Source organism: Oncorhynchus gorbuscha, unplaced genomic scaffold (assembly GCF_021184085.1).
Source record: "Oncorhynchus gorbuscha isolate QuinsamMale2020 ecotype Even-year unplaced genomic scaffold, OgorEven_v1.0 Un_scaffold_4993, whole genome shotgun sequence".
Lineage (NCBI taxonomy): Eukaryota > Metazoa > Chordata > Actinopteri > Salmoniformes > Salmonidae > Oncorhynchus > Oncorhynchus gorbuscha.
In genome coordinates this window covers 16,182-29,762 of record NW_025748895.1, presented here as the reverse complement: position 1 = coordinate 29,762, position 13,581 = coordinate 16,182, and the positions used below count along the sequence as shown (strand labels likewise).

Below are 13,581 nucleotides of genomic sequence, written 5' to 3'. Positions count from 1 at the left end.
TCCAGGTCTGGGTCATGGTTTGGGTGAGGTAAGCTCTGATGTAAGGTAGATGAAGATGCTGTTTGTTTTCCAGGTCTGGGTCATGGTTTGGGTGAGGTGAGCTCTGATGTAAGGTAGATGAAGATGCTGTTTGTTTTCCAGGTCTGGGTCATGGTTTGGGTGAGGTGAGCTCTGATGTAAGGTAGATGAAGATGCTGTTTGTTTTCCAGGTCTGGGTCATGGTTTGGGTGAGGTGAGCTCTGATGTAAGGTAGATGAAGATGCTGTTTGTTTTCCAGGTCTTCATGGTTTGGGTGAGGTCTCTGATGTAAGGTAGATGAAGATGCTGTTTGTTTCCAGGTCTGGGTCATGGTTTTCGGTGACGTAAGCTCTGATGTAAGGTAGATGAAGATGCTGTTTGTTTTCCAGGTCTGGGTCATGGTTTTCGGTGAGTGTTTGCTCATGAAGATGCTGTTTGTTTTCCAGGTCTGGGTCATGGTTTGGGTGAGGTAAGCTCTGATGTAAGGTAGATGAAGATGCTGTTTGTTTTCCAGGTCTGGGTCATGGTTTGGGTGAGGTGAGCTCTGATGTAAGGTAGATGAAGATGCTGTTTGTTTTCCAGGTCTGGGTCATGGTTTGGGTGAGGTAAGCTCTGATGTAAGGTAGATGAAGATGCTGTTTGTTTTCCAGGTCTGGGTCATGGTTTGGGTGAGGTGAGCTCTGATGTAAGGTAGATGAAGATGCTGTTTGTTTTCCAGGTCTGGGTCATGGTTTGGGTGAGGTAAGCTCTGATGTAAGGTAGATGAAGATGCTGTTTGTTTTCCAGGTCTGGGTCATGGTTTGGGTGAGGTAAGCTCTGATGTAAGGTAGATGAAGATGCTGTTTGTTTTCCAGGTCTGGGTCATGGTTTGGGTGAGGTAAGCTCTGATGTAAGGTAGATGAAGATGCTGTTTGTTTTCCAGGTCTGGGTCATGGTTTGGGTGAGGTAAGCTCTGATGTAAGGTAGATGAAGATGCTGTTTGTTTTCCAGGTCTGGGTCATGGTTTGGGTGATGAAGATGCTGTTTGTTTTCCAGGTCTGGGACTTTGGGTGACCGGTACTGTAAGGTAGATGAAGATGCTGTTTGTTTTCCAGGTCTGGGTCATGGTTTGGGTGACAGCGCTGCATGTAGAATGAAGATGCTGATCTCAGGTCTGGGTCATGGTTTGGGTGAGGTAAGCTCTGGGACTCACCGACTCGGTGAGGCGTCGGTCGGCAGCCGGGAAGCGGCACAGCAGGATGGTCTCACCGATGGCATCAGTCATCAGCCTCTCTGGGGCCTCTGGGATGTCCTGAAACCAAGGAGGGAGAGTGGTTTTATAACGTCACAATAATAACAGGAGCTGGACGAAGAGAGGGTCCACTGAACAATACATTGATGAGTGGGTAAACAGTTAGCGGCCATTTTGCGTATCTGTGCCAGTTTCCTCAACACAGATTAAATCTAGTGCTAGACAAAGAACCATATTAAAAGTAGCAGTAATCCAGGACTAGACACAATCTGTGCCCAGGAAACCAGCACTAAATGTCCTAAAAAAAAACACAACCACGGGTTCATGCTCGCCAAAGATTAATTCTGGAGTGAGATAGTGATTAGATAGAGTGATTATAATTGACTGTGGTTCATGCCGACCTTAAACCATTTGTCAAATGTCATTTATTCATAGTCAAAATGTACCTCTCCGAACTCATAGTAGGTCCCATCATCCTTTTTGATGTCATGCTCCTTCAACCAGATGATGGCCTCAGAGTAGTTCATCCTCTTGAAGGGCCTCTTGGGGGGCTTGAAGTCCTGGGGTCGACAACAGAGGTAAAGGACAGACCACATAAAAATCGGGTTCAGATTTTCACCACCGCACTAAGGATTTGAGGGAGGCGTTTTGAATGAGGTCAAAAAGGAAGTTTGAATCTCAAATAGAAAAAAAAACATTTTTATGAGATTAAATCTTTAAGAATACATCTATCTCAGTGATCAAGACCACGGAGGGGAGGAGAGGGAGAGGAGAGGAGAGGAGAGGAGAGGAGAGGAGAGGAGAGGAGAGGAGAGGAGAGGAGAGGAGAGGAGCTCCTTATAAAACATCAGACGTACAGGGTTGACTTGGTAGAGTAGAGAAGCAGCAGGCGACTTCAGGACTCTGTCCACCACATCACACACCAGATCCTCCAGCCTGCTCAGTAGGTCCTCATAGGTCATGAAGGGGCACTCTGCCTCTATGTGAGTGTACCTACAGAGGGAGGGAGGAACATAGGGTCGTACTATGGTAAACAAACAGAACTCGAGGATTTCCTGAGAATATACTGTAGACTAAAAGGTATTTATCATCAGAATACCTAAAAGGAAAAAAATACTGTGGATAAAATATATATTATGATATTATTATATAATAATATATTATTATTATTATATATTATGTTGTAATAATATATATCATATATAAAATAATATTGTGCAAAGCATTTTTTTTAAATGCTTTGCATCGAAAATCGAAAAACAAAAAAAAAGTGAATGTTTCTTATTGTACAAGTTCAGGTTTTCCCTCCATGCTATAGTGCACATTGGGTGCCTTAATGAATTCCTCCCATCCACTCACTCGGACAGGTGCCTGCGGGTGCGGGACTGCTCTGCGCGGTAGGACTGAGCGATACAGAAGGTGTCTCCCAGAGCAGGGATACAAGTCTCCAGGTAGAGCTGAGAGGACTGGGTCAGGAACGCCTCCTCCCCAAAGTAGTTCAGGTTGAACAGGGTGGAACCTCCCTCCACCTGGGTCTGCACCAGGGTGGGTGGGGTGATCTGTGGGAAAACAAACACAAACAAACATAGCTTTAAAATGGCTTTACAAAGAGATCATTCTATACATACACACTACCATTTAAAAAAGTTTGGGGTCACCTAGAAATGTCTTTTTTAATATATTTTTTTAAGAAAAGCACATTTTTTGGTCCATTAAAATAACATCAAAATGATCTGAAATGCAGTGTAGACATTATTAATGTTGTAAATGACTATTGTAGCTGGAAACTGATGATTTTTTCAAATGAAATATCTACACAGGCTCATTATCAGCAACCATCACTCCTGTGTTCCATTGGCCAGAAACAAAGACCTTTCTTCTGGAAGGCCAGCATCCTGGAGTCGCCTCTTCACTGTTGACGTTGTGACTGGACAGAGGAACTCTGCCTAGAAGGCCAGCATCCTGGAGTCTCCTCTTCACTGTTGACGTTGAGACTGGACAGAGGAACTCTGCCTAGAAGGCCAGCATCCCAGAGTCTCCTCTTCACTGTTGACGTTGAGACTGGTGTTTTGTGGGTACTATTTAATGAAGCTGCCAGTTGAGCATTTGAGGCATCTGTTTCTCAAACTAGACACTCTAATGTACTTGTCCTCTTGCTCAGTTGTGCACCGGGGCCTCCCACTCCTCTTTCTATTCTGGTTAGAGCCGGTTTGCGCTGTTCTGTGAAGGGAGTGGTACACAGCGTTGTACGAGATCTTCAGTTTCTTGGCAATTTCTCTCATGGAATAGCCTACATTTCTCAGAACAAGAATAGACTGATGAGTTTCTGGACATTTTGAGCCTGTAATCAAACCCAGAAATGCTGATGCTCCAGATACTCAACTAGTCTAAAGGCGGCCAGTTTTATTGCTTCTTTAATCAGCACAACAGTTTTCAGTTGTGCTAACATAATTGCAAAAGGCTTTTCTAATGATCAGTTAGCCTTTTAAAATGATAAACTTGGACTAGCTAAGACAACGTGCCATTGGAACACAGGAGTGATGGTTGCTGATAATGGGCCTCTGTACGTCTATGTAGATATTCCATAAAAACTCTGCTGTTTCCAGCTACAGTCATTTACAACAGTAACAATGTCTACACTGTATTTATGATCAATTTGATGCCATTTTAAATGGACAAAAAAAAACATGCTTTTCTTTCAAAAACAAGGAAATGTATAAGTGACTCCAAACTGTTGAACGGTAGTGTACATTTGTGGATGACCCATCCTCCCCAAAGAGCAAAAGGATTTAAACCTCTCAATATATAAATATATATAGATATAAAAACCTCTTAAGGATCGGAACCTTTTTTTTTCCCCGCCTAAAATGACATTCCCAAATGTAACTTCCTGTAGCTCAGGACCTGAAGCAAGGATATGCATATTCTTGGTACCATTTGAAAGGAAACACTTTGAAGTTTGTGGGAATGTGAAATTAATGTAGGAGAATATAACACATTGGATCTGGTAAAAGACAATATAAAGAAAAAACATATACATGTTTTTTCTTTTTTGTAATTTTTTGTACCATCATCTTTCAAATGCAAGAGAAAGGCCATTATCTGACTTAGGACACAAGGCTCAATTTAGGTTTTGGCCACTAGATGGCAGCAGTATGTTCAAAGTTTTAGACTGATCCAATGAACCATTGTATTTCTGTTCAACATGTTGTATCAAGTCTGCCTAATTGGTCAATTTATACATGTTCAAGTAGATAATTGTGATAATCTTCTCAAACAATATCATGGTATGTTTTCACTGTAATAGCTACTGTAAATTGGACAGTGCAGTCCCAAATGTAACAAGATTTCAAGCTTTTTGCCCATATCAGATATGTCTACATCCTGGGAAATGTTCTTGTTACTTACAACGTCATGCTAATCACATTAGCGCACGTTAGCTCAACCCGAGGGTGGGACACCGATCTGTAGAGATCCTTAAGACGTTTTAAATAAGTCACAAAGATGTGTAAACATGCACAAGGATGACAACATAGAATTATTCACAATTCAGGCATAAATCTTTAACATCAACAATAGCAATAGGAACCCTACGACAGCAGGTGATGGACATTACAGTATATATTTATACTATAAAAAAGAGATCAGAAACATGGAAAGATTGTACCCACATGTTAAATAGAATATCCATCCTGTTGTGTCTGTGTGGATGGGTACTAGTTTTGACTGTACCTCATGGTATCCGCGGTTGAAGAAGTGATCCCTGAAGCACTGTGTGACAGTGGAACGGACCCGGAGGATCTTGGACACGTTCTCCCCGCGGATCATCATGTGTCTGTTGTTGAGCTGAACGTCCACATCAGACTCCTCATTCAGCAGGTTGTCAGCTCCTCCAGGCGGCGCCAGACCCATCAGCTCCCAGAAGTCACAGGTCAGCTCATGACCTCCAGGGGCCTTGTGGAGGAGGAGAAGAGAAGACAGGCCAGTCATAATACCGTTATTATAATTCATTCAAATGTAATACTAATTGGGACCCGGGACACAGTTTAAGCCTAGTCATGGACAACAACAACAAAAAACGATTGGAGACTTTTCATTGAACATGTCAAAGATTAGGCTTAATCTGGGTCTGGGAAACTTGACCATATATATGTGTATGCTAAACTTGAAACAATAATGGATATTAAATTTGAGGAATGTTTACCTGTTTTCCTTTAGGTACTTCTTGCACTGTCCCATACAGAGCCACTGTGCTTTCAGTGGACAGCACCAAGGCATTGTAGCACTGACACTATAACGGTGACAAGGGGCCAAAAGGATATTACAAATTAAAAAGTGGGACCATAGAAAAAACATTATATCATTAATTTTGCGTAATTCTTTTAAGTTTTAAAAGAGTTTTGGTAACAAGTGTTTTAAAAGAGAACAAAAAGAGAGCAATTTAAAAAATGTAATACCAATTTATCGTTGAGAACACACTGCAAGAAACCAGTTCCATCTCTCAGCACGATGAACAGCAGGTTCTTTCCTAGCAAGAGAATAGCAAACACGCTATGAGCCTCTCTCAGTCATTCATGCAAAGAACTCAAAAAAATATATATATGGGGAATTGGAAGTGATGCAAACAATTAGATTGATGGAAGCTACAATCTGCACTATTTAAGCTGATACCCCCTAAAAAGAGATTACAAAAATAACTAAATAAAAAATAAAATGGCCTAAAATATAAAATGGTCTGTAGTGCATCATACAAAGGAAATAGGAACCCTAGATTGTGTTGGTTAGACGTCAGGGTCAGCCACCAAAAAAAGGCTTCAGAAAAGGCTATCCGTGACCCAGGAAACAAAACTTCAAAGTTGAATCATTACATACAGAATGTTATGAATATGAAAAGTGGCACGTTAATTAAAATATGATAAAACGACAGGTATGAGTTGAACAGAACAACCAACGAGACACACTTACAGTAAGTAGGCTACCCAGATCACGGTCAACACACATTTTATAGTCACAATATAAGAAAAATACCAATAATATTTTTCCCAACCATTTAAAGGTGATATTTTGAAACAGAGCCCAAGCCCATGCTTTTTTTGACCCAGGTTCCTACCCTCACTCTGCTTCGTTTTAGAGTTGCCGCCACAAGATCGAGCAAAATAATAGGCCTAGACTTGATTTAGGCTCCATTACAGCATGTAGCATTTAGGCTCCATTACAGCATGTAGCATTTAGGCTCCATTACAGCATGTAGCATTTAGGCTCCATTACAGCATGTAGCATTTAGGCTCCATTACAGCATGTAGCATTTAGGCTCCATTACAGCATGTAGCATTTAGGCTCCATTACAGCATGTAGCATTTAGGCTCCATTACAGCATGTAGCATTTAGGCTCCATTACAGCATGTAGCATTTAGGCTCCATTACAGCATGTAGCATTTAGGCTCCATTACAGCATGTAGCATTTAGGCTCCATTACAGCATGTAGCATTTAGGCTCCATTACAGCATGTAGCATTTAGGCTCCATTACAGCATGTAGCATTTAGGCTCCATTACAGCATGTAGCATTTAGGCTCCATTACAGCATGTAGCATTTAGGCTCCATTACAGCATGTAGCATTTAGGCTCCATTACAGCATGTAGCATTTAGGCTCCATTACAGCATGTAGCATTTAGGCTCCATTACAGCATGTAGCATTTAGGCTCCATTACAGCATGTAGCATTTAGGCTCCATTACAGCATGTAGCATTTAGGCTCCATTACAGCATGTAGCATTTAGGCTCCATTACAGCATGTAGCATTTAGGCTCCATTACAGCATGTAGCATTTAGGCTCCATTACAGCATGTAGCATTTAGGCTCCATTACAGCATGTAGCATTTAGGCTCCATTACAGCATGTAGCATTTAGGCTCCATTACAGCATGTAGCATTTAGGCTCCATTACAGCATGTGGCATATAGGCTCCTATAGGCTCTATATAACTAGATCCAGCTACTGTAGCAAGATAACATTGCTAACAATTCTTGTTCCACCACGCTTACTCCCTCAACTCAAACTTTCCAAATGCCAGTTTTTCGGTTACAGCTCATGAAGTATGCTTCATCACAAAATCAAAACTGCCTTTCCACTCTCCGCTGACTTCCAGAACGCGCGCTGATGCTGTAACTAGCAAGTTGGTTGTCTCTTCAGTCGCGCGCTGATGCTGTAACTAGCAAGTTGGTTGTCTCTTCAGTCGCGTGCTGATGCTGTAACTAGCAAGTTGGTTGTCTCTTCAGTCGCGCGCTGATGCTGTAACTAGCAAGTTGGTTGTCTCTTCAGTCGCGCGCTGATGCTGTAACTAGCAAGTTGGTTGTCTCTTCAGTCGCGCGCTGATGCTGTAACTAGCAAGTTGGTTGTCTCTTCAGTCGCGCGCTGATGCTGTAACTAGCAAGTTGGTTGTCTCTTCAGTCGCGCGCTGATGCTGTAACTAGCAAGTTGGTTGTCTCTTCGGTCGCGTGCTGCATTCTGTTAGGTGAATGACTGGCTGAGCACAGGCTGCAGACACAATTGCTTCAAACATGTATCACTGGTTCGCTTACGGTCATTAGTGACCCAAACGCGGATATTAGAACCCCCCCCCCCAAAAAACAAATCAAGTACTTTAACTATTTTGGATTCAAAACGGCGAATTTCACCAAAAGGTAACTGGTTTGCATCTCTGTGTTTAGCTAAAAATATATATATAAAAAATGTAACATTTGCATGTTATTTCGACATGAATACGTGTCACATATCAGTTTGCAAACAATGTAAAACATTTTTATATTTCAGTTAAAAAAAAGCCGCATACAAACAAGGTTCATTTCTTGAGCTTAAAAATGCAGGTGTTTCATCCTAACTCAGTGCTTTCTGTGGTGGTGGGGAAGCCAGGGAAACATACGGAGCGTAGGAGGTTGTAATGTTCTCTAGTTGAGCCGTGATTGGCTCAGTGTTCTGTCACTCAAGGGGACACTACGTCACCGCAAAATCTATGGGGAGAGCTAAAAAAAAAAAAAAATCACGCCCCTTGGGTGCTGCCATAGTTACATTAGAAGTGCCCATCCAAGAAGGCTCAAAGGTCATTGGACACAGATAAAATTATGTAAATTCACATTAGATCTACGGTGGCTTTGATTGGACTGATCGTGTCAACGTTAGAGCTGTTGCTGTGACCGTATTACCGCCACGAGTCAAATTCCACGTGACCTCCCGAGTGGCCCAGCGGTCTAAGACACTGCATCGCAGTGCTAGAGGCATCACTACAGACCTGGGTTCGATCCCGGGCTGTGTTGCAGCCGGCCGCAACCGGGAGACCCATGAGGCAGCGAACAATTGGCCCAGGGTTTGGCCGGCCGGGATATTCTTGTCCCATTGCGCTCTAGCGACTCCTTGTGGCGGGCCGGGCGCCTGCACGTTGACTTCAGACACCAGTTGTATGGTGTTTCCTCCAACACATTGGTGCGGTTGGCTTCCGGGTTAAGCAAGCAGTGTGTCAAGAAGCAGTGCGGCTTGGCAGGGTCGTGTTTTCGGAGAACCCATGGCTCTCAACCTTCGCCTCTTCCGAGTTGGAACCAGACTAACTACAAATTGGATATTACTCAATAAAAAGGGGTAGGGAAAAAAATAACTACTCACCACATTTTATGCACTGCAGTGCTAGCTGTAGCTTATGCTTTCAGTACTACATTCATTCTCTGATCCTTTGATTGGGTGGACAACATGTCAGTTAATGCTGCAAGAGCTCCGATAGGTTGGAGGTGGTCCCCCGGAAGTTGTCATAGTTACTGTGTAAGTCTATGGAAGGAAGTGAGAACCATGAACCTCCTAGGTTTTGTATTGAAGTCAATGTACACAGAGGAAGCTAGCTGTCCTCCGGCTACACCATGGTGCTACCCTACAAAGTGCTGATGAGACTACTGTGAAATTAAATTGAAAAACAGTGTGTTTTAATCCAATATTTGGTGGTGTGAAAATATTTAGTATAAAAAGGATCATTTTTAGTATAGTCATTTGTAAGTCGCTCTGGATAAGAGCGTCTGCTAAATGACTTAAATGTAATGTAATGTAATGTGTTTTTTTTTAACAAAATGATAAGTCCTCCCCTTCCTCCTCTGAGGAGCCTCCACTGAAATGCAGCTGCCAGAATGTGTTATATTAACTGAGAAAACCACTGTATAAAACTCTTAAAGAATGTAAAACAAATGTTACTTAATTAATTAAAATGTAAAAAATAAACTGTTAAAACTCCCCAGTGAAGGTAACATGTGTTGCTTGAGACGAACACCGAACTAACAACTGGTTTTGACCAGTGTGTAACAAAAGTAAGCAAGGTTGCTATGGAGATTACCCAAGATGCGCTGTGATTTCGATGCTAAATATCATAATCTTTAATCTAACTTTTACAAGTTATAAAATCACACAGTATTCATGTTCATAACATTATGTACACAGTGTCGCAGAAATGTTTCAGTTCTGTTTTCTGGGTCACGGAACACATTTTTTGGTGGGTAGCTAGCTGTACCCAGAGACTTCCAGTCTTTGCGCTAAGCTAGTGCTAAAACTACCACTATCTTCCTTCATAGTGGACTTTGTCGTTCTACAATCCTCACCTTGTTTTCTCATTCGGTGCACCCAACCAAACACCTTCACCCTCTGCCCCCGGAGAGGCTCCAGCTGATAGATTTTAACCTTTTGGGAAAGTGTTGATTCAATTTCAATATTTAAACATAACGGAAGACAAACATTATACTCTTTATTTCCAAAGATGAGGAGTTTCTGACAGGATGCTGACTAAAGAGAATATAGTGGATCTGACCGTTTTGGGCTCTGGAAGGCTGGAGTCATTCTCAATGGTGACTTTCTTAGCTCCGTCCAGATTCTTCTCTCGTCTCTCAGAATCCTCTGCCTTCAAATCAAAGTTGAAAATAAATTACATGAATTGCCACTTACATACACTACTGCTTACCTGTGAGTATACAGTTTATGGCTGAAGACAATAGTGTGTATAATTATAATGGTGCATCCTATTCCTTACATAGTGCACCCTATTCCCTACCTAGTGCACTACTTTTGACCAGAAGTAGCGCATTATAGGGTGCCACACTTCCCTATTTCCGCCTCCCAACGTACCTCCTTTTTGTCTTTGGAGTCGCTCTTCATCTGCTCTCGAGCAAATAACTTCTTCACATTTTTCCTCTGTGTCTTGGAGATCACTGCCCAACGCTGGATGAATAGGAGAAACCAAATCAGTAAGGGAAATCAAAGGAAAACATTTTCACATTTTGCTGGGTTTGTGTTTTGTTTATGATTATTATTATTATTATTTTGGGGGGGGGGGGATTGCTTGTTGTAACGGTGTACCTCTCCTTCCTTCTGAGAGTCCACATAGATGGTTGGGAATGGTTCTTTTCCAGCAAATGTCAACGCCTGTGAAATCACATAGCTGTTGTTACGGCACTTAACTGTGATTTTATTCAAGGGATCGTAGACATATCAATTCTGTTGAATGGTGTAAATAATTCAAGGCAAAAGAGACAACGCTGATTCCTCTTACCCTCAATGCGGTCTTGAAGGGCTTCTGTTCTGTTCCGTCGCCATCCTGGTCATTTCCCTCTTTGTCAGACACATACAGTCCATCTGGAAAAAAAAGTGAAAGCACTGTAATACTTGATCATGCATGCCTGTCATTTCCTCTAAACCTAGCACTTGACATGATCAATTATCAGTCACGACGCTAAATCCCATATTTGACATCCCACTACGCAGCCTGTTTCACCCACTCAAAGTGCATTGGCAAAGTATTCAGACCCCTGGACCTTTTCCACATTTTGTTACGTTACAGCCCTATTCACAATACCCCATAATGACATCACAGTACCCCATAATGACATCACAGTACCCCATAATGACATCACAGTACCCCATAATGACATCACAGTAACCCATATTGACAAGGGAAAAAAAACTGTTTTTTTTTAGAAATGTTTGCACATTTATTAAAATATTTTAAAAACTGAAATATCAGATTTACATAAGTATTCAGACCCTTTACTCAGTACTTTGTTGAAGCACCTTTTGGTAGCGATTACAGCCTCAAGTCTCATTGGGTATGCAGCTACAAGCTTGACACACCTGTATTTGGGGAGTTCCTCCCATTCTTCCCTGCAGATCCTCTCATGTTCTGTTGGATGGGGAGCAGCCCTGCACAGCTATATTCTGGTCTCTCCAGAGATGTACTTAAACTTCTAAAACCCTGTTTTCGCTTTGTTATTATGCGATATTGTGTATATATTGATAAGGGGGGATATATTTTAATCAACTTTAGAATAAGGCTGTAACGTAACAACATGTGGGAAAAGTCAAGGCGTCTGAATAGCTTCCGAATGGACTGTATTTACATATTGTGGAGTTGAGGACCTCAGCTAGGTACAGACAGGTATAACAGAAGTGAAAAGGGCACTCAAACAAACGCGTACGGTGTTTAACTAGCTTGTTTTAGCTAGCTAGACAGTCAAGACACGGGTTGTGCTACCGGTGGGTTCCCGGTGGCGCAGCGGTCTAAGGCTCTGCATCTCAGTGCTAGAGGCGTCACTACAGACCCTGATTCGATTCCCGGGCTGTATCACAACCGGCCATGATTGGGAGTCGCATAGGGCGGCGCACACTTGGCCCAGCGTCGTCCGGGATAGAGGAGGGTTTGTCCGGGGGTTAGGCCGTCATTGTAAAATAAGAATTGGTTCTTAACCGACTTAACCTCGTTAAATAAAGGTTAAATAAAATAATTTAAACAAGTATGCAAGCTAACTAGCCACACCGGTCTGATGAAACACCTGATACATGATTTCAGCATTGTATAGTAGCTAGCTACATAACGTTACCCGATGAGTTTACCTGCAGTTTTCGTTACCTTCTCCGCCATATCCATGTAGAAATTATATAAAATCTGTATATTTTTATGAATGACTAGCTAGGTAATAATAATACTGAAATAAACCGGCCTTCGCTTCTCCCGTTGGTTTGTGAGCGCTCGTATGATTATCTGCGCATGCAACTTCCGAAAAGGTCGGGATCGTTGATTGGTTACAGTGTGCAGTAAATTGAACGCGGATTGGTTCACAGTTCCTGACCGTCATTGTAGTCACGCCCTGACATGATGAAAGGACCATATCTGGTGTGTTGAACCATAGAGATGTTGGACAGATGTATATGGAGCTAAGAGATGATGAGGCTATATATGATTCATGCATATTTAATTCAATCCATTACATCATGCATATATTGTTGTAAAATCCATTTGAACCCATTAATGTCCATACATTAAATTAAAAATGTTATTTGGTATACTTCCCGTAGGAAAAAAAAAGATTGCAGTTCCAAAATTGCTGTCGACTGTTGTATTTTAGAAGCAGTAATTGCAGTTACACAACACTCAGCCTGCAATATTTTTTTGTAAGGGTTGTTCTCGGAGCTACTGATGGGTAAATCTGAATAAATGTTTTGTATGTTTGCAATTCAGAGGGAGAATGGGCAAGTCAAAATATTTTTGTGTCTTTGAACTGGGTATGGTAGTAGGTACCAGGCGCACCGGTTTGTATCAAGAACTGCAACGCTGTTGGGTTTTTTTTTCACGCACAAAAGTTTCCCGTGTGTATCAAGAACGGTCCACCACCCAAAGGACATCCAGGCAACTTGACACAACTGTAGGAAGTATTGGAGTCAACATGGGCCAGAATCCCTGTGGAAGTATTGGAGTCAACATGGGCCAGAATCCCTGTGGAAGCATTGGAGTCAACATGGGCCAGAATCCCTGTGGAAGCATTGGAGTCAACATGGGCCAGAATCCCTGTGGAAGTATTGGAGTCAACATGGGCCAGAATCCCTGTGGAAGTATTGGAGTCAACATGGGCCAGAATCCCTGTGGAAGCATTGGAGTCAACATGGGCCAGAATCCCTGTGGAAGCATTGGAGTCAACATGGGCCAGAATCCCTGTGGAAGTATTGGAGTCAACATGGGCCAGAATCCCTGTGGAAGTATTGGAGTCAACATGGGCCAGAATCCCTGTGGAAGCATTGGAGTCAACATGGGCCAGAATCCCTGTGGAAGTATTGGAGTCAACATGGGCCAGAATCCCTGTGGAAGTATTGGAGTCAACATGGACCAGCATCCCTGTGGAAGCATTGGAGTCAACACGGGCCAGAATCCCTGTGGAAGTATTGGAGTCAACATGGGCCAGAATCCCTGTGGAAGCATTGGAGTCAACACGGGCCAGAATCCCTGTGGAAGCATTGGAGTCAACATGGGCCAGAATCCCTGT

General features: G+C 42.4%; 1 protein-coding gene across 1 annotated transcript; it reads right to left on the bottom strand.

The window, feature by feature from the left end:
- Positions 1-1,210: 1,210 nt before the first annotated feature.
- On the bottom strand, positions 1,211-12,318 carry LOC124028901 (asparagine--tRNA ligase, cytoplasmic-like; the record flags this gene model as incomplete). The annotated part of the gene is made up of 13 exons (XM_046340813.1): positions 12,158-12,318; positions 10,821-10,903; positions 10,628-10,693; positions 10,397-10,489; positions 10,083-10,172; positions 9,877-9,955; positions 5,707-5,777; positions 5,454-5,540; positions 4,982-5,203; positions 2,609-2,808; positions 2,107-2,242; positions 1,696-1,809; positions 1,211-1,309 (listed from the first exon to the last, which is right to left on the bottom strand). Coding segments are annotated over exons 1-13 (1,374 nt in total), but the record flags the coding sequence as incomplete, so codon positions are not given.
- Positions 12,319-13,581: the final 1,263 nt, after the last annotated feature.